General features: G+C 36.2%; 3 protein-coding genes across 10 annotated transcripts in view; all 3 read left to right on the top strand.

Moving 5' to 3' along the window:
- The window catches only part of LOC125856693 (folylpolyglutamate synthase), a 48972-nt gene extending 39572 nt beyond the window's left edge, over positions 1-9400 (top strand). For 3 of the 6 annotated variants that reach the window (XM_049536311.1, XM_049536310.1, XM_049536308.1), the window contains exons 7-16: positions 350-406; positions 563-623; positions 1185-1231; positions 1375-1452; positions 2356-2514; positions 5022-5351; positions 5490-5568; positions 6401-6556; positions 7044-7234; positions 9018-9400. In XM_049536311.1, coding sequence (XP_049392268.1) covers positions 350-406; positions 563-623; positions 1185-1231; positions 1375-1452; positions 2356-2514; positions 5022-5351; positions 5490-5568; positions 6401-6556; positions 7044-7234; positions 9018-9077 — 1218 coding nt within the window. In that variant the 3' untranslated portion in view covers positions 9078-9400. Of the gene's footprint in view, positions 1-349; positions 407-562; positions 624-1184; positions 1232-1374; positions 1453-2355; positions 2515-5021; positions 5352-5489; positions 5569-6400; positions 6557-6956; positions 6983-7043; positions 7235-7405; positions 7619-9017 lie in introns of those variants that run through there. The other 3 variants (XM_049536309.1, XM_049536312.1, XM_049536313.1) reach the window with 3 other exon arrangements.
- A 1883-nt stretch (positions 9401-11283) lies between these two features.
- LOC125856686 (pentatricopeptide repeat-containing protein At2g39620) lies at positions 11284-15830 on the top strand. Of its 3 annotated transcripts, none has more exons than XM_049536294.1 (2): positions 11284-14676; positions 15307-15830. In XM_049536294.1, exon 1 carries the CDS (start codon positions 11393-11395, stop codon positions 13955-13957), a length of 2565 nt encoding a protein of 854 aa, XP_049392251.1. In that variant the 5' UTR covers positions 11284-11392; the 3' UTR covers positions 13958-14676; positions 15307-15830. The 3 variants fall into 3 exon arrangements, with proteins under 3 accessions (XP_049392251.1, XP_049392250.1, XP_049392252.1); XM_049536293.1 differs by having other exon boundaries at positions 11284-14647; XM_049536295.1 differs by having other exon boundaries at positions 11284-14068.
- A 1274-nt stretch (positions 15831-17104) lies between these two features.
- Positions 17105-25154, top strand: LOC125856745 (DNA-(apurinic or apyrimidinic site) endonuclease, chloroplastic). The gene is made up of 12 exons (XM_049536371.1): positions 17105-17193; positions 17269-17422; positions 17531-17619; positions 19172-19251; positions 19418-19675; positions 19777-20102; positions 21163-21270; positions 21768-21905; positions 22011-22058; positions 22162-22242; positions 23216-23375; positions 24582-25154. The coding sequence occupies exons 1-12, from the start codon at positions 17144-17146 to the stop codon at positions 24701-24703; spliced, it is 1614 nt and encodes a 537-aa protein (XP_049392328.1). The 5' UTR covers positions 17105-17143; the 3' UTR covers positions 24704-25154.
- The last annotated feature ends 605 nt before the right edge of the window (positions 25155-25759 follow it).

Here is a 25759-nt window from a genome sequence, read left to right on the forward strand (position 1 = left end):
AAAAGCCAAAAGCTACTTAAAATAAGCCAATCCAAACACCCTCTAAGAATGATTTTGTACATTTGAGGAATAACCTTTTGTCTTTGATTGCTTTTTTGGTGCACCCTTGAGATTCCTACTTGTATAGATGATTAGGTGTCTTTCATAGATAATCATGTTTAATTGTAGATGCTCTACTTTTGGTATACCTCTAATATATGAGTGCCACCATTAATAATATTATTTACCTTATTAAAAAAATTATTCTCAATTGCACCCGAAATCTGTAATCTATATTTTGGGTTTTCCAACAAGAACAAAACAAGTGGACCTCAACCATTATGTAACAAGACTTGCTATACATGCACAGGTTGATGTTGCCATCATTGAAGTTGGTCTCGGAGGAAAACTAGATTCTACGAATGTGGTAATGCATCTTATTGGGTATTCATGTTGCTCCTACATATAATACATGCAAGGTAGCATGGACGTTGGAGAAATCTTTTCTGCTCTTTGTTGGGAAATAATATGTTGAGCCTCGGCATTGATGAGCATGCAACTAATTGATAAAATAATTTTGCAGATCAAGGAACCTGTTGTCTGTGGTATTACTTCTCTGGGCATGGATCACATGGAGACTTTAGGTGTGGCCTTCTGTCCTCTATAGACTTGTTTGTTACTTTCTATATGATGTTAGAAATAAAACAAGGAGAAGAGGTTGACAAAATGTGTGAATACTAATTTAATCCTTTTATGACGCACTTTACTAGGTAGATAGCTATATTATGCTCGGCTAGACACCAATATTCTATTAATACGAGTATTAAATATGTAATACTATTTACATTCAAGTGGTGTTGGTAACCCTAAAATGAATATTAAATGTCTCTAATTTATAACAACTTAAATTTTTAGTTGAGACGGTTCATGTCTATTCTAAAAATGTCTAATAAAAGCATACACAAGGCAGAAGCATGGATTCATAAGCACTCTGCAGCTTCAACTTAGATATGCTATTTAATGGGCTGAGTTGTGTGAACATCTCATCTAAAAGTGTAAGTTGTTAGAGATGACACACCTTTTTGGGACCTGATTCTTTTTCTTGGGATAAGCACGCGAAAATTCTTTTTAATAATGGCTTTGCTGGATGGCTACCAGAGCACCTTTTTGACGTTACTTGTTTATCTGCCAACTATTATGCGTAGGGGATACGCTAGGCCAGATTGCTTCTCACAAGGCCGGAATTCTCAAGGTACTTTCTTTAATGCAATTTCGAAAGTGTGATATGTTTTTGTTTATAGTGGATTGTTTATGGCAAAATCCTGCCCATATCTTGAGCTGGCAGTTATATCATGAAATAATTTCTGAATTGGCTTGTTTTTCCTGCTCGTGAAGCCTCAAATTCCTGCATTCAGTGTACCACAACTTTCTGAAGCAATGGAAGTTCTTCAAGAAAGGGCCGATGCATTGATGGTAATCTACTGTGACATTACCTATTGGATATCTGAAGCTAGTGACTAATGTTTATTTACCTTTAAATTCATGTCTTAAGATCACCCCTTTTGGCGAAACTCAATTAAGTGTCTTACACATAGGCAGTTTTTATTGATGTAATATATTCTTTACCGGTTTACCCATAATCCCATAATTTGAATGGGTCTAAAATATTTCCATGAGCAGAAGAATCATATGATTTGAAAAGTGACTATCATTTGTGTCCTATGGAAAGCAAGTTTCACTAATCTTTGAGTGTTTCTGTATCGCCAAAATGTCATTTCCTTGCATGTATATATGGCTCTACATGGACTCACATATTATAACTAGATGCAGAAAACAGTCATATAATCTCAGGAAAGATCTAGGTTATCTATTAACAAATTGAACCATTCATCATGTAACTATGTTGTATGTAACTGTACAATGAGACAAGAATAGCAAACTGAGATAAACTCAAGCTAATCTTTCCCTCAAGCTATTGGGTTTAAATAGTGAGTGTACAAATGTTAGAGAGAGTATTCTGAATTCCCAATTACTAGAAAGAATTCCAATCTAATTAATTCTGACTAATTTGCAATATTCTTAACACTGGCTACTATCCTCTCTTTCGGTAATGATATACCAATTCGATCCGAGCTCTTGGAATTGGAACAAATTTGATAGTAGATCGCGAAATCTTGGTGATCTTCTCTATCTTATGAATGGCGAAGTCCGCTTTAAAATCGTTCGCCCGTAAGCCAACAGATAAAGTACATTACATAGTCCAGGGATTGGCGACTTACCCATTCAGTGCCAAGGCACTGAACGTTCCCAAAATGGGATCTACAATGTACGTATCTACACAGAGATTTCTAAAATACTATCTCTGTGTCCATGCAGATTCCGCTGAAAGTTGTCGCACCACTAACCTTGGAAAAGCTAAATGGAACAAGGCTAAGCTTGTCTGGTGATCACCAGCTCAGTAATGCTGCCCTTGCTGTATCCCTTTGTAAAAGTTGGCTTAGAAGTACAGGGAACTGGAAAAGGCTGTTTGAAGATGTTGGTACTCTCTTTTTTCTCTCCTCTGTATTACTCTGTGCATATGGGAATCACATTTTAACATATCAACCAATATTCATGATTTTTCCAGACAAGTATTAATATCAATAAAGCCTGTGATTTTTTGAGTTTTAATTATTCTGTGATGATAGAACTTAAACTTCGTTGCTCATTAATAATTATGAGTTTGTGGATCTATATTGCATTCAGGAAATTACAGGGAGGCAGCTCATAGGAAAATGCCTGTAGTGATTCCTCTCCTTCAAAATTGAGAGAACCACGAAGCATATTGTGCTGACTATCTTAATAGTTGGTATTTGATTGGCCCACATTGGTTGAGGGAATGAATGCTTGTTTCCTTATATGGTCTTGGGCAATCATCACTTCATGAGTTAGATTTTGTTATTGAGTTAAGCCCAAGGTCCATTATTTTAATATTGTATAAAAGGTTGAAGAGTTATTCAGGTAAAATAACGAGATTAGTTGTTGTCTCCTTATATGGTCTTGGACAATCCCTATCTCATGAGCTAGTTTGTAGGGTTGAGTTGGGCTCAAGGTCCATCTTCTTATCAGTTAGGTTAGTCCAAAGAATAAGCTCTATGGCTAGTGGATTGGTTAGATGAGAGTTGGCACATGGCGTACTCAGCTTTTCCTTTGAATTTCTTCAAAGAGGTTATATCCATGTCTCGTATCTGCGAATTTTACTGGTCACTATAGAAGCAATTATATCTGCGGGAGGCTCCCATCAAGAATAATTAAAATAATGTGTATGACAATCTTAATGGTTATGTTCTATTTATTAGAATCTCAAGAATTAGGAATTGTGCGTGACTCATGTAGCTTGAAAATCCGATATACTAAGTCATTTAACTACCAAAAATGAACTCTTCTCTCTTCTTTTATCTTTTCTGCATGCAATTGTTGAAACTCCAAAGTAAGGTTTTGGCTTGATAGCATGCGGCTACAAATATTTACCCAAGTTGTATTTAGTGTGACTCACCGGCCAAATCATTAAATCCCACTTTGCCAGTTTTTAGTGGATGTGGGAATTCCAATGACTTAAATCTTTCAAACTAGACTTCAATTTAAATAGTTGTCAGTTTTTAGAGGAAGTATTTCCAACTGCAATACTTCTGCATGGTTGCAGATTTGCTGGTTTCTCATAGCTCTTCTAATAAAAAATTATGGTGAGGACAAGACAGGGTATGTAGAGTGCAAATTCAATGATGCGAGGCATGACGTAGGTGTGGAAGTGAGGCTCGACACACGAAATATCCCCAGGAGTGACAGATTCAAGTACCTTGGGTCTATAATTCGGGGGAGTGGGGACTTCGACGATGATATCACACATCGTATTGGTGCGGCGTGTTGGCCAATCAAAAACTCCCATGTCCAGAAGATGCATGTTGCCGAGATGGGGATGCTGAGGTGGATGTGTGGTCATTCTAGGAGCGATAAGATTAGAAATGAGGATATTCAGAATAAGGTAGGAGTGGGGTGGATGTGTGGTCATACTAGGAGTGATAAGATTAGAAAGAGGATATTTGGAATAAGGTGGGAGTGACCTCTGTGGTGGACAAGATGAGGGAAGCGTGATTGAGATGGTTTGGACATGTGAAGAGGAGATGCGCTCTAGTGAGGAGGTACGAGAGGTTGGATATAGAGGGTACGAGGAAAGGAAGAGGTAGGGCAAAGAAGTATTGGGGAGAGATGATAAGACAAGATATGACCCAACTTCAAATACCGAAGACATGACCTTAGATAGGGGGGTGAGGGTGTGGATGATGCGTATTAGGTTAGAAGGTAGAAAGTAGTGTAGTATTGTCTTGCTTGTGGTGGTTGGTGTTTGTTATTGTACTAGTGGTATTATTGTAGTTTTGTTTTTGGTATTTCTCTATGTTTATAATGATCTATCCTAGTACGTTGTTTAGTGTTTTTCGACTATTGCACTATTTTATTGTTGTTTTGCTTCTTTCTAGTAGACTTTGCACTACTTACGTGTTACTTGCTATATTTTCTTCACTATCCCCTTCTTTGTACCTGGATTTGTTGCCGAGGGTCTTTCGGAAACTGCCTCTCTACCTCCACGAAGTAGTGGTAAGGTCTGCATATATTTCATCCTCCGTAGATCCCACTTGTGGGATTTCACTGGGTAAGTTGTTGTTGGTGGTGGTGTGGACAGCCTATAGTTTAAAGGCTATTAAATTTTCCTAGAAATATGGATGTTCCTTCATATTATGCACCGATCAGAAGATAATTGTATGTTTGTACCTCCACCTTCTTGGTCTCTTGTAATTTTCCTAAAACATCATGATGATACGTGTTCTCTTTTCTCATCTAAGCTGGCCCTCTTTCTTTAACAGTGTTACTGTAGCTCATCTTGCCATATAATGGAGGGGTATTTTATTAGTCAAAGTGGCTTAAGAAGAGAGATATACACTTCTTTTACTCTTATGTTATCTGGCTCTATTATGACACTGCTTGAGCTTTTCTTGGCATCAAAACAGGCATATGAGGAAAACAGTCTACCAGAGCAATTCCTGAGGGGTCTCTCAGCTGCACGTCTTTCTGGCAGGGCTCAGATTGTTGTTGACCCTCTGATCAATGCATCTGGAGGAAATAAAAGGTTATCAGGAGGTTTGACCTTCTACCTCGATGGAGCTCACAGTCCTGAGAGCATGGATGCTTGCGCAAGATGGTTTTCTGCTGCTGCGGTTGAACGAAAAGACCTGTCACTTTCATCAGTTTCCTCAGAAGTTGAAACGATGGACAGAGCTTGGACAAACGGTAACATCAAACATTGTAATAACCAGGAGTCAGAGGAAATATTGAAGCGGGTAAAAGAAACTTTATGATACATGATATTTAGTTCTTCTGCATATCATAAAATCTTATGCTATTGTGCTTCTCTTTCCTCTAGTTCCTATCTTTGTTGAGTCGTGTGCTTTCTGAATAACATGGTCTCTGTACTGCAGATTTTGTTATTCAACTGCATGGATGCAAGAGATCCTCAAATTCTTCTTCCTAAGCTTGTCGATACCTGTGCATCATCAGGTAGTAAACAAAGATAATCATGCAGCAATTTGTTGTTGTCATCAATGTTTGCCTCTGCAGACTGGGAATTGCATTCCATGTGGGTTCTTTGAGACTAGAAGAGATGGCACAATTGATATGCTCCTTTTATGTTCCATTTATTCAGTATACTATGAACCACATGTTTGCTTGTTTGTGTAGAATCTACTTTGTTCCTCGCACAGAATCATAGCTGATATACAATTGTGTTCTTTCTACTAGGAATAACATACTAAAGCTTTGCTCATTATCTAGTGTGCTTGAAGGAAAAAATGTAGCTCAGAAATGAGAAGCAGTTAGGGTGAACTGAGGATTTTGTATAGGATAATGATATGACGACTTTTATGATTAATTTGATGCACAAAATTAATTACTTCCACAAACCTAAGTTCACGTTGAAATTTTTTGGTAAAAAGTTCACCCTGCAATTTATAAGTAGTTCTATTTTCAAAGCTTAATATGTGCAGGTTGACTGCTCTTGCATACATTTTGCCTCAGTTGGCACTTATGACAATGAAATCGGAGTTTTGTTAATCTAACCCAACTTACAGTGTGAGGAATCAGATAACATCTGATTGGAGGCTAATCTTATGCTTTCGAAGAAATTTTAAGTATTTCTTATTCGACTCTCTTTACCAACGTAAGGTGGATTCATGTAGAGTCCAAATAGAATGCGCCTGGACACCTTGTTCGTCTAGTTCAAGGAAGATCACAGAAAGTTCTTTGATGTCTCGTCTAAATCTCTCTCTTGTTAAATGGTGAGGAGATTCCATTGAGAGTAATAAGTTGGCAATATGAATGATTCCTTCTGCAGGTATTTACTTCTCAAAAGCTATTTTTGTGCCAAGCATTTCGGCATATACCAAGGTTACTTCTGCTGCCTCTACTATACCCTCATACACTCCTGGAAAGGATTTGTCATGGCAGTTTAACCTTCAGAGAATATGGGAGAGAATGATTCATGGCAAAGGTAATCTCTTCCCACACCCTGGTAACTGGCTCGTCTTTATTTTCTCTTGCATGATTTGTGTCTGTTGAGCAATCTTAGGTGGCCTGCTTTTCTCTGGAGCAAGGTTATCTTCTGTCTTAAATAGCTAATTAGAGCAGACTGCATCTAAAACATACCCTTAAAAAGGAACGCTCTGCTTAAGGTTTATATACAGACTTTGGATGGAACAGGTTCTGTTAATTCTTGTTACTTCAATCTTTTGGTTGTCTTCATTTAAACAGGTTTAGTCTGCAGTAGCTGTTCAAAAAATATTTGCCTAAGCAGTGTATATCAGCTTCACTTGAAATTTGAAAACAGGACATGTATGTTCGGAAGTGATCAACTGTTTCAATTTGATACCATGCATTGTTTCTTGGTTAAGGATCCTCCTGAAATGGTTGCTTATATGCTAAAAGCTTTGGAGCGCTAATCCATCTAGAAACATCATGTATCTTCCTGTCTAATGCAGATGTTCTTGATCAGAATCACAAGATAAATGCCTCGGCAGGCTTGCCACCCCATGAATTCCTTTATGAAGAAACGTCTCATTGCAGTCCAGAAGATAGATATTTTACTTCTAGTGCGGTTTTTCCTTCATTACCATTGACAATAAATTGGTTAAGGGATTGTGTTAGAGAAAACCCTTCCCTTCGACTTCAGGTACATAGCACTACTGGGAATATCACATCCATTACAACTGTTTGACGTACATGATAAACGTGCTTGCATTAGTTTCTTGCTTTTAATGAAAGATGATATAACATCACAAATGCACACTTCGTTTGTGACAACCACCATGATAGCTAAAGCACTATCTACTTCTTGTTCCAGGTTCTTGTCACTGGTTCATTGCATCTTGTTGGCGATGTATTGAAACTACTAAGGAGGTAATGTAAATTTCCTCCCCCAAGTGGTTGGGGGTAGTTGATGGAGAACGTGATATCCTCGGAACATTTTTGAGAGTTTCTCATGCAACACAACCCAAGATTCTTTCCCTTGAACTAGAATTTTGTGTCATTGTTATTGTTATCGTTTTTGTTTCAATTTTCATTAATTTACTTAGACAACGTTTCATCTTGATATTCGAAGTGGATGGCATTGATGAATTTGCTCAATCTGGTTCAATAATTTCACAGCTTATAGAGCTTTGTTATTCCATTGAAATCCTTCTAAGGTTTATTTCAGATTTGAGCAATCTTTTTTTCCATGAAGCTGCTATTTTTCTAGCTATACATAGTATTTTTTTGAGTATATGACTTTGCTATTGCAAGTCTGATTGAGAACAATACAATTGTTACTAGTACTTTTCATTAGAGTGGTGACTGGACCGGCTTATGCATACCTCAATTATTTTACGGATATTTGCTACCTCTCAACAACACTAGTACACAATATCTATACCCAACAATGCTTGGACAGATGGGAAGAAATCAGCTACAACTTTGTGTCTGCATAAAATCAAATTTATGCATTGTATTAGTAAAGTCATAAAACTATTTTGTCTCAAGGGAAAAGGGCCTGATATACCCCTCAACTTTGTCATTTGGAGTTGATATGCCCCTCGTTATGAAAGTGGCTCATATATACCCTTACCGTTATACAAACGGTTCACATATACTCCTACAGTTACAAAATGAGCTCACATATACCCTTTATTTAACGGAAGTGAAAAAGTTAGTTTTAAATTTATATTTTTGACTTTTAATTTTCTTAAAAATTATTTAGGGGTATATATGATTCTTCTAGCAAAGTTCAAGGTATATTTTAATCTTTTTTATACATAAATTATTTTTTGACTTCTTTTATTATAATTATTTGAGTTTCTTATTCTTATTTTATTTTTTTCTTTCATTCCTTAGTGTAAAGAAAAAAATTTAAAACTATTTTTTTGTGGCCATATTATAATTTAAAATTTTATTTTTTTGGTCTATATTGTAATTTAATTTTTGTATTTGAAGAAAACAATTTGGTCTATAATAAGTTTTATAAGAATATTAGTGAAACATAAATAAATTTGACCATCAAAATAATAAATCTAAATTTGTCATTGAAACCAAAAAAAAAAGTTAAAAAAATATATATGTTTGAGGAGGATTAANNACAAGATAAATGCCTCGGCAGGCTTGCCACCCCATGAATTCCTTTATGAAGAAACGTCTCATTGCAGTCCAGAAGATAGATATTTTACTTCTAGTGCGGTTTTTCCTTCATTACCATTGACAATAAATTGGTTAAGGGATTGTGTTAGAGAAAACCCTTCCCTTCGACTTCAGGTACATAGCACTGCTGGGAATATCACATCCATTACAACTGTTTGACGTACATGATAAACGTGCTTGCATTAGTTTCTTGCTTTTAATGAAGATGATATAACATCACAAATGCACACTTCGTTTGTGACAACCACCATGATAGCTAAAGCACTATCTACTTCTTGTTCCAGGTTCTTGTCACTGGTTCATTGCATCTTGTTGGCGATGTATTGAAACTACTAAGGAGGTAATGCTAAATTTCCTCCTCCAAGTGGTTGGGGGTAGTTGATGGAGAACGTGATATCCTCGGAACAGTTTTGAGAGTTTCTCATGCAAATACAACCCAAGTTTCTTACCCTTGAACTATAATTTTGTGTCATTGTTATTGTTATCGTTTTTGTTTCAATTTTCATTAATTTACGGAGACAACGTTTCATCTTGAAATTCGAAGTGGATGGCATTGATGAAGTTGCTCAATCTGGTTCAATAATTTCACAGCTTATAGAGCTTTGTTATTCCATTGAAATCCTTCCAAGGTTTATTTCAGATTTGAGAAATCTTTTTTTTCCATGAAGCTGCTATTTTCTAGCTATACATAGTATTTTTTTGAGTATAAGATGACTTTGCTATAGCAAGTCTGATTGAGAACAATACAATTGTTACTAGTAGTACTTCTCATTAGAGTGGTGACTGGACCAGCTTATGAATACCTCGATTATTCTAGGATATTTGTTACCTCTCAACAACACTAGTACACAATATCTATATCCGACAATGCTCGGACAGTTGGGAAGAAATCAGCTACAACTTTGTGCCTGCATAAAATTAAATTATGCATTGTATTAGTAAAGTCATAAAACTATTGTCTCAATAATACTGTGTTAATAAGTTGGAAAATTGTCAGTTTGCATGAATATAACATTTGAAAAGATTATATTGTATTATTTTGATGCATATAACGTTCGAATAGATTGTATCATTTTTTTTGTTACATAATGTCACATATTAGCAATTTCAAGGATAAACTTGCTACAAAAGTAAGGTACAACATAAAAATATTATAAAAACGACTCTAAATCGATCATTATATAAGATAAAACTTTTCATCATTACCTAATGAAAATTCAAATGGAAAAGGCTCAAAACTACCCTTAAACTATTCGAAATGGGTTAAATATACCTTTAAACTATATTTCGGCTCAAAAATACCCTTCTTGTCAAACTATTGGGCCACACATACCCTTCTAGTTAACGGAAGTATCAAAGTGTGTTAAATGCCGCATGGATGACACATGTGCACGCCAAACAGACCCTACCTCTACACAGTTTCAATTATTTGGGTTTTGATTTTTTTTTTTTAATAGTGCTCACCGAATACCATACCAAACAACTTTTGTTTGGTTCAATATTCTACGAATAATATACACCATGACACCGAATATATCACATCAGTTCATCCATGACCAGTGAAAAATGAAACCATCTAAAGCCCGATCCCTAATGCAATCCTATCATGGCCAAACAAAAAATTATAGTAGATAAGTTTTCTAAAACTACTCCTGAAATTTATGATTAAACGTTAGCTAAACTTTTGAACTTTCCCCAATTTTGAATGGAAACCCTAACCCTAGATTTCATTTTTTTCTATTAGATCTTCATGTTGTGCACTTCTTCAATTTCATTTGTGTCTTTTATTTTCCGGTGGGTGAGCGATCAAAGCCCCTTATAATCTACGCCTGATCGTTGAGTTTAGTTGATTTGAAGATGGGTAGGTGAGTTGGTGGCCCTAACTATTTATGGTTTGCATGAATTTGAAATGTATTGATGTTTTACTGATTTAGAATTACAGTACAAAATTGGGTTTGGCGAGAAAAAATATGAAAGAAGGACCGATAATCTTTTTAGCAGTTTATAGATTGTATATATACTTGTTTAAGGAATGGGGAGCTCAGAATTGGAAGGAGGAATGTTGGAATGCGATATTGGAAGTATTGTTTCTAAGGGAAAGGATGAAATGAGGGGAAAAAAAAGTGAAATTAGGAATTTAATTCGTCTATGTGGCAGTGGAGTGTGTTTGGCGTGCATATGTGGTGTCCATGTGGCATTTAACACACACATGAATACTTCCATTAACTGAAAGGTTGATGTGGCCTAATAGTTTGATGGAAAGGGTATTTTTGAACCGAAATATAATTTAAAGTATATTTAAGTTATTTCGAATAGTTTAAAGATAGTTTTGATCTTTTTTCAAAATTCAAGTAAAATCAAATATTATATTTAAATTAATAATGTCATACAAGATTAATAGTTAACAACTGTCTATAACAAATGCAACATTAACATATTCACATATTGAGTATAATTTCGTTAATGAAGTCAAGACCATATGAATCAAACAACATATTGAGTAAAGTCTTATCAATGAAATCACTGAGAATAGAGAGGTTGTTTTTGAGTGAACATAGTACAGAGTAAAAAGAGAATTTTTCTAAGCAAAATTGCAAGAAAATGGATTCTTGAAATGGAAAAGGTTCCGTTCAGTCACAGTTAAACGTCTCAACTACGAATGAGCTCACTTCTCTGCCACCAGCGGCTTCTCTCTTCCTGCAAAGACCTCACCTTTCTTCTCCAAATTCATGCTCGTATAATCACCTCAGGCTTTATTTTCAACATTTCCACCACAACCCATCTCATAAATTTATACTCTTCCTTCAAAAAATGCGATTTTTCTCGCACCCTTTTCTATTCTACACCAAGTCCACCTGTAATTTTGTGGAATTCAATGATCAGAGCTTATATCAGAACAAATCAGCATCAAGAAGCTCTGAAAATGTACAGTTCAATGTTGGAAGAAAAGGGTATTCACCCGGATGAGTATACATTCACTTTTGTGCTGAAAGCTTGCACTGGAATATCTGATTTTGAAAAGGGTATCAAGATTCATGAAGAGATAGTGAATAGGAATCTTGAAAATGATGTCTTTATTGGGACTGGGATTATTGATATGTATAGTAAAATGGGTGATTTGGAGAGTGCAAGGAAGGTGTTTGATAAAATACCTGACAAGGATGTTGTAGTTTGGAATGCAATGATTTCTGGGGTTGCACAGAGTAAAGAGCCGGTTAAGGCTGTTGATCTTTTCAAGAAGATGCAATTTGTTTGTCAAATTAATCCTAGTTCAGTGACTTTATTGAATTTGCTTCCTGCAGTTTGTAAATTAGTGGATATGAGGGTGTGTAGGTGTATACATGGTTATGTGTATAGGAGAGTGTTTCCAGTTTCAGTTTATAATGCGTTGATCGATACGTACTCCAAATGTAATTATTCTAATGTTGCTCGTCGAGTTTTTGATGAGTTGAGGGGGAAAGATGATGTTTCATGGGGTACAATGATGGCAGGTTATGCATATAATGGGAACTTTTATGAAGTTTTGGAATTGTTTGATTGCATGAAGAGGATGGGCTTGAAGATGAGCAAAGTAGCAGCTGTAAGTGCATTGCTTGGTGCTGGTGAAATGGGCGATTTAGAGAGAGGGATAGAAATTCATGAATGTTCAATTCAAGAAATGATTGATTCTGATGTTATGATTGCTACTTCTTTGATGACAATGTATGCAAAGTGTGGAGTGCTAGACAAGGCTAGAGATCTGTTTTGGGGAATTGGGGAAAGAGATTTGGTTGCTTGGTCCGCAGCAATAGCTGCTTTCTCACAATCAGGATATCCTCAAGAGGCGATCTCTCTGTTTCGAGATATGCAGAATGAGTATTCACAGCCAAGCAATGTTACTCTGGTGAGCGTAATCCCAGCCTGTGCTGAGCTAAGGGAAGTGAAATTAGGAAAGAGTGTCCACTGTCATGCCATCAAAGCCAGTATGGATTCTGATATTTCAACGGGAACTGCCTTGGTTTCCATGTATGCTAAGTGCAACCTGTTTACTTCTGCACTTTATATTTTCAATAAGATGCCACTAACTGAGGTAGTGACATGGAATGCTCTAATTAACGGCTATGCCCAAATTGGTGACTGCTATAATTCATTAGAAATGTTTTGCCAATTAAGGTTATCTGGATTATACCCAGACCCTGGGACAATGGTTGGTGTACTTCCAGCTTGCGCCTCCCTTGGTGATGTACGCTTGGGGACGTGCCTTCATTGTCAAATTATCAGACACGGGTTTGAGTCAGACTGTCATGTGAAAAATGCTCTAATTGACTTGTATGCCAAATGTGGAAATTTATCTTTGGCTGAGTTCATGTTCAACGAAACTGAGTTCTCTAAGGATGAGGTGTCCTGGAACACAATGATTGCAGGATACATGCATAATGGACTTGCAAAAGAATCCCTTTCCGCATTCCATTCCATGAAATTTGAATCATTTCAGCCCAATGTGGTGACACTTGTGAGCATCCTGCCTGCGGTGTCACATTTGACACACTTGAGAGAGGGCAAGACTATACATGCCTACATAATCAAGAGTGGCTTTCAGTCCCATAAGCTTGTAGGGAATAGTCTTATCGATATGTATGCCAAATGTGGTCAACTTGACCTATCCGAGCGTATATTTGAGGAGATGAAGAACACTGACAGTGTTTCTTGGAATGCTTTACTTACAGCATATTCTATGCATGGGGAAGGTGATTGTGCTCTTTCTGTTTTCTCTCTAATGGAAGAGAGAGACATCAAAGTTGATTCTATATCCTTCCTTAGTGTCTTGTCTGCCTGCAGACATTCAGGCTTGGTAGAAGAAGGAAGGAAAATATTCCACTGCATGCGTGACAAATATCACATCGAACCAGATGTGGAACACTATGCCTGTCTGGTAGACATGTTAGGACGTGCTGGCTTGTTTAATGAAATTATGGATCTACTCAACACAATGCCTATGGAACCAGATGGTGGAGTTTGGGGGGCCTTGTTGGATGCATCTAAAATGCATTCTAATATTGAGATAGCAGAAGTTGCTTTGAAGCATCTTGTCAAAATTGAGCGAGGAAATCCAGCTCATTATGTGGTATTATCAAGTTTATATTCTCAATCTGGTAGGTGGAACGATGCAGTTCATACTAGAGTAAAAATGAATGAAATTGGATTGAGAAAGAATCCAGGCTGTAGTTGGGTTGAGGTGAAGTAGGGGACATTAAATTTTGTGCAAGTGCAATAGAGATGGCCCTTGGTATTACTCTTTGTTGAATTGGTCTGATGGTGGCAATCCAACTGGTGAAGAATCTCCATGATTTTGCAGGTTACTTACAACTTCAAGGTTGATCTCTAATATCTGCAAAATATGGCAAGCTTCCAGCTCCACCCCTCCACAGCTCCACCTATAAATTGTAGGATCTACAACTGATCATATGGCTCCTACAGTTGGGGGGAAACAAAACATGCTTCATAATAATTACTTCCTCCGTCCTATTTTATGTGATGTCTGACTGGGCACGAAGTTTAAGAAAACAGTAAAGCCTTCTGAAATTTGTAGTCTAAAACAAGCCATATCTATTTGTGTGGTTTTAACCTTTAAGTCATCTCACTACGGGTAAAATGAAAGTTTAAAGTTGATTTGTTTCTAAATATAGAAGGTTTAATTTTTTGGGGACAAATTAAAAAGGGAAGTGTATAGCATGTATTGGGATGGAGGGAGTTTATGAAGACATGATTCTTAGGTGAAAACGTGAAAAAGGTCTTACATTTCTTCCTGAAGGAGGAACTAGAGCTACAACTGATATTTAATCGTGTGGGACCTTAATGTTTTCAACGCCAGAATGGATCAACACGTGGTTAACTTGCTGAAACATGACCCGAAGCAAAACGAGATCTGCAAATGGTGGGATATACAACATCTCAATTATTTATGTTAGTTTCTGCAACTTCATGTGTGTTCCTTTCTTGCTTTCTCCTTTTGCTTTGTATTTGTCGTGTTTACATGAGTTGATATTTGTCTGTTTGAAGTAAATTTCTTGTGTTTCTACATTGGGGATTCATGTAAATAGCAAGTCTTGTATTTAGTTGGGGGTTTACAAGGGGAGTGGTGTTTGAATTGTGTCTTTCAAATGAATAGTTAAACATGATGGACACTTATCATTTCAACCTCTTTTTTCTAACTTTTTACTAGCTAGATATCTGCTGTTTCTGAGATAATCTTTTTGTTTCCATAAATTATGTTCATAGGTGATGTTTGATTGCGTCCTTTGAATAATGCATTCTGCCTGTACTTCTATCTATTCTTGTGATCTTCTCATTGATTTGTGGTTCTCCAAAGATGCTTTATATGTTCTATTTTGTTTCTAGCAAAATAGATGTTTACTATCTCCGGTTTTGATGGTTCCTTCAACTGATAATAAGATGCTGTTTTCCGTTGCAGGTTCTTCAAAGCTCCCAACTTTCAATTAAAATACAATTATATCTTACATTTACAAGTGATTTCTGGTTGGAAGTTTTGATCTTTTGAACAACCCCATTTTGAGTTTCTCTCTTCAATTGTAGGGATGGGTATCTTTCCCTAATCGTGATGGCGTTGAGGGCTTATGTGAAGCTCCAACTTATAGGCAACATTTTCTGTATTTCCAGCAACAACGTAAGTTGGAAAGGAAGTACTTTGGGCTGTTTAATATTCTGAAGTGAATTGGTGCCGAAATACACCCAGTTCTCCACATTTCTTTGCTCAACGAGTGCATAGGAATGTTGGACCAACAAGTTACCCTAATGCAGTTACAGGATGATGGTCAACAGGAAAAATCTGTGAACCTTGCAGACAAGGTTCATATCGGTGAAGGAGGTAATGTTATGACCACGTCAGTTGGGGGCCTCCAGTCCACAGCCAGGTCATTATTCCTTCAGAAGCTGAAAAAGTGAGGCACACAACAAGTGAATTAGGAGTAAGGTGATGAGACCAACAATTTTTTGGTTGTCCACCCAGTGCCCGGACAGTATTTTAGTCCGACTAAACTGGGATTCGTGCTGTAAAGTCTTACATTGGGGTCAAAGTGTTCCCTAACTAAGGCGACCCCATATCCGGGGCTCAAACTAGAGACCCTTCGTTAGAATGAGTACTTTCCATTCCACCACTATCATCGTCTGTAGATGAGACCAACAGTAGCTAGAAATAAATTTCTTTCTTCTTTTAGTCATGTGTAATTTCTGAATTCTCCTCCCCTAATTATTTTCTGGTTCTCTATTTCCTTCTAGTGTCCCTCTCTATCAGTGTCTGTATTTTGGGTGTTCCATTGGAGTATCCATATCAAGTGAGTCTATTCTTATTGACTTCATTTCATCTAATTTGCTTGCGTTCTTATAAAATGTTTACAGGTGTGTATCAGATTCTTTAAAAGTAGTGTGTTTTTCAAGGATTCTTTTTTTGGCAACATGTGTTCACACATTCGTATCACTAAGGGATCGTTTGGTAGAGTGTATATTAAAAATAATGCATGCATTAATTATATGTATTAGTAATTCATTGTTTGGTGCATTTTTTCATGCTATGTATAACTAGTGCTTAGTTATACACTCTATTGTGTATTGAGGAGTGTATTACTAATACCATGTATTTCTAGGTATTAGTAATGCAAAGGGTTTAATACATGCATTAATATGGTTAAAGACCCAATTATCCCTCAAAACGTACTTTACATCTTTTCCACCGTAATTGTGAAGGATACTCTCGTAAATAAATATTTTTATTGTTCACTTTGGGAGTAGACACTTTTTATCAAAGACAACTTCATTTTTAGAGCTCGAACTTGAAAGTTCTAATTAAAAGTGAAAAAATACTTACCATTTCATCAAAAAGGCTTTTTAGAATATCAAAATTCCAAATTGTATTACATGTTTTGTAAAAACTACCAACATATAAAATCTTTTTTCCTTGCAAGAAAAAAAAAGAAATAAATGTTGTAAATTCAGTTGAAGAATAATTGCTACACCAAATTAGGTGTAAGAAATCAAACTAGATATATTTAAAAATACACAAAATAACAATTGAATTAGAGAAAACAGTTGCATTATAAAATTTCAATTGAACAAATTGGACAAGCTCAAGCTAAGCTTAAATTTTTGCTAAACAAAATATAAAGAACATAACTAATACAAAAAATAACAAATTATATATATTTTTTCGCCATGCAAATCTCACTCAAATTACGATAACCTAATATATTAACATAGTACATAACAAATCCTATTTGTTTTGTGCCTCCAAAATACTCCTTCACCATTTGCCCTCCTTTGGCGGTTNCCCCCAACCAAACTCCACCCCACCCCTACCCCCCATAGAAAGGAATTGAACTTTCTTTTTCTCCTTCATATAGTCATCTTATTATAATCAATGATACAATCTCTTAAGTTTGGTCTTTACAATTTCATCACTTCCAATAGGTAATATATGTCAGTTTCTATTTTTGTATTCTTTTTGTTGTTCTTGATTTTTTCTTCTCAATACCTTTTTCTCAGTGTTGGAGTCATTTTAAGGAAACCCAAGTTTCAGGTTTTGGTTTCTGTGAATTTGACAATAATGGGATCTAAGAAAAGACCCTTTTCAACATCATCAGCTACTGGAAAACCAAATGAACAAATGAGTGTTGCAGCTGAAAAGGGTGTTTCAAAGGTTGTTTCTTTTTGACCAATTTATGTCTTTTTCAGCATTTTGAGGATGGTTCAGTAAGAAAGATTGAGTTTTTGTTTGTTTGTTTGAGTTTTTATTTGTTACATGTAGGAAAATGGTGGCAAGAGTGGGGAGATTCTTGTGGAGGGTATGGAAACAGTAGAGAAAATGACTGTTCCTCAGCTCAGAGTAAAACTTAGGTATATTTTAAAGTGCTAACTGTTTTGCATCATATGCTATTATGTTGTAGATGATTCATGTCTGTTTCACTTGTTGTTTAGCCTCGGCTTCTTAGTATCTTCTTGTTGTGTCTGTTTGTTGCTATTGCCTCTTTTTCACTGTTTGTTCAGCCGAGGGTCTTTCAGAGATAGCCTCTCTATCTGCGTACACTATGTTGTTGATTCGTTTGCTATCAATGAGTTTTGAGCCGTGCAACATTGGCCCTCTGGGATTTCTCGGTTATAAAAGTAAGTGTAGAGAATGGAAGAAACAAAAATGGGTTTTGCATTGCATGTTTGTGGTAGTGCAATTAGTTTCTTGGTTGCTGGAGGAACTCAAGTATATCTTATAGTGCTCAGTGTTTGGCATCATGTGCTATTATGTTATAAGTGATTCATATTTGTTTTCTATCATTGAGTTCTAAGCCATGCGCTATTGCCTTCAAGAATTTATCGGTCAGCCCCAAAAAAATAAAAAGATTGTAGAGCATGGAGGAAACAAAGATGGGGTTTTGCATTGCATGTTTGTTGTAATGCAATTAGTTGCTTGGTTTCTGTAGAAAGGAATCCATATTTTTACTTGATTTAGAGGTTTGATTGAATAATTTTGTGTGGTTCATTAAATGCCTGGATTAGTCTCTTAGAAAATGAGGAAAAAAGAATATTGGCTGGACTTCTTTGTTTCAAGCAAAGATAATTGGATGCATACCTTTTTTACAGGGAAGTGTATATGAAAAGATTTTTTCTATATTGCTTCTTACAATAATTTTCAATGTTAGATATAAGGTTAATTATATGTGTGAAAATGATTACCTGACAGCCATAACAGGTACTACCTTTGTGCATTATATACTCTAGCTTTACATAGGTACTTGCCAGCTTGGTCTAAAATATTCTTCCTTAAGCAGTGAATATGTAAAATTATTGAACTCCGTGAAAAATTATGATGCCTTAGTAGAGCTAAAAGAGTCCTGAACCTGGTTTGGACTAAGCAAGTGGCTGGAAGCATTATAGTATCAGTGTTATCAAAAGCAAAAAGCACGAATCTAAGGTGTGTTGGGGCTTTAGGCGCATAGCGCAAACAAAGCATGTGCTTTAATGGAAAAAAGTGCAAACTGCAAAGGGAGAAAAATAACCAATATATATTTAGTCCAAGACTTACAATTATAAGCTTGAATGACAAATATATGAACAAAGAAATTGAATTTGTTTAATGAATAAGTGAAATATCAATTGTTTAGTGTTGCCTCTTCAGAAGAGGCTTCTTGGCAAGGAAAGATATACCTTAGAACCTTGATGACGACACTGAAACGCACATTAAGCGAGGCGAAGAGCTTAACACGTTTTGTGCCTCGCTTCGGGGCTTAAGCTTGCCTTTGACAACACTGTATAGCATACAACACTAAGTGATTCATCTGGAACACGAAAGTTTGTCTAGAACCTCTGTTCGGAAGTCTGCAGAATGTATCACCTAGTAATTTACAGCAGCTTTCAATTTGATTCTGTGACATGACAGCAAGTTCTGTGTTTTCAGGAGTCTTGGGATTCCTTCCAGAGGTACTAAGCAAGAACTTGTTGCTTCTTTGAAGACTTTCCTCGACAGCAAACTTGATGGTACTCTTTTCTGTCATTTTAATTGCAACCAAGCCCATAAAATAATGTCTTTATTAGAACGTGATGAACAGTATTTATCTAGGTGATCATAGTATTATTCTGTAGACTTCTCCAAAATCCAAAGTGCAACAGAAAGATACTTTTAACCGGTGACTTTCTGCTATAGATGCAGGATCTGTGGCACAGGAGGATAAAGTATCATCTGAGGAGAGTCTAGAAGTAGCAGATAACCCTTCAAAAAAGAAGTCTAGAAAAGTGCCAAGTAAGAATCGTGACCAAAGCGACGTTGCATCCGAGGTTCCTACTACTCGGCAGACGAAAAAACGAGTCACGAAAGGCCAGACCAAGGATACCAGTTTTGACATTATTGTTAAACAAGCTGAAATTACCCAAGAAATGTCCATTGAATCTAATGATATCAAAGGTAATTTGGCATTTTTCATTTTGTCTGGTTATTTCGCACTTGACTTACTGTACATCTTGGCTTTGCTGTGACAGCAAATTAAATGATGAATAACTTTACAGGCAAGAAAAATGTACGAGCAAAGAGAAAAGTTTCATCGGCGACTGCTTCAGCACACATAGGAGTTTCTGAGGCTGTTGTTCTTTCTGTAAATCAAGATGAACCTTGGACTATTTTCGCTCACAAGAAGCCTAAAGATGGGTGGATTGTATACAATCCTAAAACAATGAGGCCACCTCCTCTTTCTAAGGATACTAAACATGTTAAGTTATTGTCTTGGAATGTCAATGGTCTGAGGGCTCTATTGAAGTTAAAGAATCTTTGCATACAGCAGCTTGCTGATAGAGAAGATTTTGATGTAATATGCCTACAGGAGACTAAACTTCAGGCAAACTCTCATTTTATCTCTTTTCTGTTAGTAGGGATCAACTTGATATTTTAATAGATATTTTATACATAACTTACACATAGTAGCGCAGTCAGGGAAGGGGAACCCCCTTCGCCAGAAAATTATATTGTATAGATAAGACTAACATTATCAATTATGTATATATAGTAGATGTTGAATCCCCCTTGCTTCTTCGTGTGTTTACTTTATATTTTGAATACCCTTTTAAAAAATCATGGCTCCACTGCTGTTTACACACAATGCAAAATGTTATGCATGTAATTTGTACCCTATCTTTCTTGGTTCTTAGATTATTGGAGTGGATGAAAATAAGGGAAATGGTAGAGACATAATTTCTTATGCTGTTTGGACATTCTGGAGTGTGTCCTTCAAATTTCTGCAATGTGATATAATATAACAGCTGTTTATCTTACTCATACATATTGAGATCGTTGTAAACAAAGTTAGGATGCAGATGACTTCACTTAATACAATTATGGTCTTCTTCTTTCAAACAATGATAAAAATTGTGTGTAACAGCAGCATGGCCAATAACCGCAAGACAGCTATGTGTCATCTCATTACATAATCCTCCTAAATTTCAACTTGATGAAAGAAACAATGTTTACCACCACATACACACATACGCATGTTCATGTATATCCATACACACACTCATATTCATGTATGTGTGTGTGTAACCATTCAGGTTCCTTATGGTTACTTGCTTCCTAGTTAACACAATTCTTCAAATTCAAGGTGGACTGAGTTCTCAGATCTAGATTGTGGAGACTGCAACAGAAACTGGAGGTTTTCTTTTTTGTGTTTAAACAAGTTCGACAAACTCTAGTTATCGGTATATTATAAAAGAGATGGAAAATTTCCTTCTAGTGCAATAGTTAAGATCTAAGCTGCTTACTGCCATCAATGAGCTTAGGTCATTAGTTATGGTTTCTGAATACTGTGTAGACTACTATGTGACCGATAAAGATTTTTTCCCTTTCCTACAACAAATATTTGTGCTGTCTTGGCTAATTTCACGTCTGATTCTTGGAAGCAGGAGAAAGATGTTGAAGCGATCAAGGAAAGTCTCCATGACTATAAGAATAGCTTTTGGACGTGCAGTGTCTCTAAGCTTGGATATTCTGGTACCGCAATCATCTCACGGGTACGATCCTTTGTCCTCCCCGTTCTCTTTTTTTCCTTTTATTTTTCTGATTTTCTTCTTCATTAGACCTGTCAAATTATCTAACTCCGCCATTCTTGCACTGAACATAGATCTCCAAATACACCTGTCCGTAAGTGCAAAACTAGAATTGAAGAAGTTAGAGGGGAAAAGGAGTAGAAAGTACTGCAAAAATTAGCTACTTCCATAACTCATAATATATGTACATTTTCTTGATCCACGGGTATTTCTTTGTGCAAGAAGATCTTTAAAAGGTCTCTGCTGTTTGATCTTCCTTATTTGAGATTGCTTTTCCTTTATGAATTATGATATCTATTTTTACGTCAAGCCTTCCATTGGGTGCCTTACTTTGGTCTCTGAGAATTTTTTTTACTTATAGAGAAGGAAGAAGATTGAGCAACTATGTCTTCCTTCCTTGAATTGTTTTTGGTTTATTTGGTATGTAAGCAGTATTGTCCTGTTGCTTTCCTTTTTGACAGATTAAACCAGTTTCTATCAAATATGGTCTCGGTATACCAGATCATGATACTGAAGGACGACTTGTCACGGTGGAATTTGATAACTTCTATTTACTGTGTGGATATGTTCCAAATTCTGGTGATGGACTACGCCGATTGGTATTTCCCTACGTTTTTCAGTGTCTTCTTGTATTTGTTATGTTATGTTATGTTATGTTATGCAGTTCTTCTTACGGACATGACTAACAAGATGTACTTTACCAGACATACAGAATTACAGAGTGGGATCCTTCTCTTGGCAGTTACATGAAAGTAAGTGTTGCTTTCTTTACTGACATCTTATGCACCGCGTATCATTTCTCTATCAAGTACCTCAATTTTTTCTTAAAAAAATAATTCTTCTGTGGCTTTGCAGGAGCTAGAAAAGTCGAAACCTGTTGTTTTGACCGGTGATCTAAATTGTGCCCATGAGGAGATAGATATTTATAATCCTGCTGTAAGTATTTTTTTTGTCACATCCAATCATGTAAATGATCCAGTATGCTTATGTGAATGATACATTGTGCTAAGTGACTCTTGATATATAGTTGTAAGAGAAGATACAAAACAGCATCAATGATGGCCCCTAAGAGACAAAATAAAAGCTACAACGAAGCAAGCATTAGAATTTAGAGCAGATTGAAACAATACTACTCCCTCCTTTCAATTTGTTTGTTTGGTTTTCACTTGACATGTAGTTCAAGAAAATCAAGAATACTTTTGAATCTTGCGGTCTTAAACTAAAAATTTGTGGAATGTATCAAAATGTCCCTTAACCTTGTGGTCATAAACATGCTATGAGGGAAGTTAGAATTAAAGAGTTGTTAAAAAGGGGAAAAAGGGCAAATTTTTTTATAAAAAAAAAAACAGAGTAAAAAGGGAAGTAAGACAAACAAATTGAAACGGAGGGAGTACAATTTAAATTACTAGATGTTTAAGGTGATTATGTTAGCATCTATCTTTAAGGATAACATTGGAATCAACATAAACGAAATCCTATCCAATTACAGTATACAGGTCAAGATATACTTTGAAATCTAATAGGTGTGGGAAGTGCTCCAAATATCATCTGGAGGGAAAAGAATTGTTTACTTTAACTAGCATATAGAAGTCATCCACCACAAATAGAGATACATTGCTTTTCTGAAAAGAAAAAAATCAAAACTTGGCAACTGTTTGCACCTAGTGCCATGGGAACTTGTTCGGTCCTCCCATCATTTACTGAAATAGTTATTCATTGGTTAAAGAACAATTGAGTATTGGAAATTATCATTCTAACACAATGATTTGACTTTGCAACCTAGGATTTCTGTTTGCTTGTGGATTTAAGCAATTGTCTTCAGTTGTTAGCTTAGCTTACTGAAGTTGCATTTTAGTTTTGATATCATTCTGATTCATGGTTTCTGATTTTTTTCCCTACATTTGCTTAGGGAAATAAAAGAAGTGCAGGCTTTACTGAAGAAGAAAGACAGTCTTTCGAAACGAACTTTCTAAACAAGGGGTTTGTAGATACATTCAGGAAGCAGCATCCCGGTGTCGTTGGTTATACTTACTGGGGTTACCGCCATGGTGGACGTAAAACTAATAAAGGTATTTAAAAATTTATTCTATTATGGTGCTATTTACTTGTCCTCTGTTTACCTTGAGCTGTTCTTATTATGACAAACTAAGAAAACCAGAAACATGCCTCAGTTTGTGCTTCTTCATGTACTCTTCTCCATAGCCCTACAAGTAGATATTTTCGTGTGTTTTACTGTCTAGTGAAATGACAACATTGCCCATTTGACAGTAGTCATTGTGGAAATACAACTTTTGAGTTTAAACTCTGGTACTTGCTTGTGGATTAGAGTCCCATATTGGTCAATATGGGGAATGGACTAGTGATTTGACTATGCAGCCTAGGCTTCAGGTTGTTAACTTGAATTAACTATCTTGGCGAATGCACTCCTAAAGCTTTACGCCAAAACATTTAGCAACTTATAATCTGTACCAGATTGTCAACTATCTTGAGCTGACGGGGTCCTAGAGCCTTACGCCAGACTTTTAGCAACCTAGACATTACACCAGGTTGTTAATTTAACTTTCTTGATGCTGATGGAATCCTAGAGCTTCATGTGAGACTTTCCGCAACCTAGATGCTTGCACCAGTTACGTCAATCTTCTACTTAGATAAAGGCTTGACTACCTATCGCCATGTAGTTATGTTTTCTCTTTTCACATATTAGCCTATTTAACTACTCGTCCAACCTCTTATTTTTCTAATCTCTAGTCACCTATCGTATTTGTTGTTACTTCTCTTCACAAGATAATTCCAACCTCACATNCGCCAAAACATTTAGCAACTTATAATTTGTACCAGATTGTCAACTATCTTGAGCTGACGGGGTCCTAGAGCCTTACGCCAGAATTTTAGCAACCTAGACATTCTCACCAGGTTGTTAATTTAACTTTCTTGATGCTGATGGAATCCTAGAGCTTCACGTGAAACTTTCCGCAACCTAGACGTCTGCACCAGTTACGTCAATCTGCTACTTAGATAAAGGCTTGACAACCTATCGCCATGTAGTTATGTTTTCTCTTTTCACACATTAACCTATTATTTAACTACTCGTCCAACATCTTATTTTTCTAATCTCTAGTTGACTGTCGTATTTGTTACTTCTTCTCCTTCACAAGATAATTCCAACCTCACATTCTTTGTCCAATTACATTTGCTATTTTAAGGATAGTTTTTCAGATTGTTTGTGATAGGACTTACCCTATATTCTTTTTCCCGTCTGGGATATAAAATGGCAGGATGGCGGCTTGACTACTTCCTTGTCTCGGAATGCATTGCTGACAAGGTGCACGACTCATACATTCTCCCAGATGTAGATGGCAGTGATCACAGTCCCATTGGCCTTGTCCTGAAGCTGTAGTAGGTTCCAAGTACCAGCCATCGTTTTTGCTAATTCCAACATCTTTGATCGTCTTCTCGAAGAAGATGGAACCATAACAAGAAAACGCGACAGAGATTATATTCAAGAAGCTAACATGGAGTACATATTTGGCTCATAAGGCTTTTTGACATATAAATGGTGAATCCTGATTTTTGTGAAGTGGCATACAGGATTCTCATATGTTCAGCTATTTTTGATGCCTTGTTGATTCACAGAGGAAGCAAATGTGAGTGTCATAATACTCCTGTTGCAACTTGTGTTTTTTGTTTAACCTTCCAGCGTTTGGAACTTACTAACCTAACTAATTTGGATTCACATCGTAGAAAGTCTGTGGTGATGTTAGTGCTCTCCGTATTTTTGCCCGAACACACTGATTGGCTAGTTCTAATTTCATCACGTGCTCATAATCTATTGATCCAATTAATTTGAATTTGCATCGTGAAAAGCCTACTATATGATTGTTTTAGTGCTTCTTACTTTGCTCAGCGTTTATACACATTGTGGTTTCCATCTTGTAATTGTAATCTATGATTTGATTAATTTGAATTCATAGAAAGCCGGATTTTAGTGGCCCTATTTTTTATGTGCATGCAGCTTTAGAGCAACCTTGTGAACGTAAATAGATTGTTTTAGATTTTTAGCTCGAGTAAGCATATTAAAAATTGTGTAAAGCAAATGTATTAGCAAAAAAATCATGTTGGAAACAATTGCATATGAGAACAAGTAGCAACAACAAATAACACAAATAGGTACCACTGAAATTGAAGGAAAAAAACAGTACGAGTTTGTTTGGTTGGGAAATAGTTATACTAGGATTGTTATTCCACCTTTAATGTGGGAACAAATAATACTACGATTTTGAAATAACTAATTCTGGGATAAGTTATTGTTATTTCTTAATTTTATCTCAACTAAATATGGGATAAACTCATCCTAATATTAAACTTGGGATTAGAAATAATATTGTTAAAGGAGCTAAACAATACTCGACTATAGGAGTGTTCATGGTTTGGATAAAAATCGATTCAAATAAAA

This window comes from Solanum stenotomum, chromosome 2 (genome assembly GCF_019186545.1).
Source record: "Solanum stenotomum isolate F172 chromosome 2, ASM1918654v1, whole genome shotgun sequence".
NCBI lineage: Eukaryota > Viridiplantae > Streptophyta > Magnoliopsida > Solanales > Solanaceae > Solanum > Solanum stenotomum.

Coding starts and splice junctions, on each gene's coding strand:
- LOC125856686 (XM_049536294.1), top strand. CDS start 11,393: ATGAGCTCACTTCTCTGCCACCAGCGGCTTCTCTCTTCCTGCAAAGAC.
- LOC125856745 (XM_049536371.1), top strand. CDS start 17,144: ATGATACAATCTCTTAAGTTTGGTCTTTACAATTTCATCACTTCCAAT. Junction 19,676..19,776: donor TGAATCTAATGATATCAAAG/GTAATTTGGCAT, acceptor ATAACTTTACAG/GCAAGAAAAATGTACGAGCA. Junction 21,906..22,010: donor GTGATGGACTACGCCGATTG/GTATTTCCCTAC, acceptor GTACTTTACCAG/ACATACAGAATTACAGAGTG.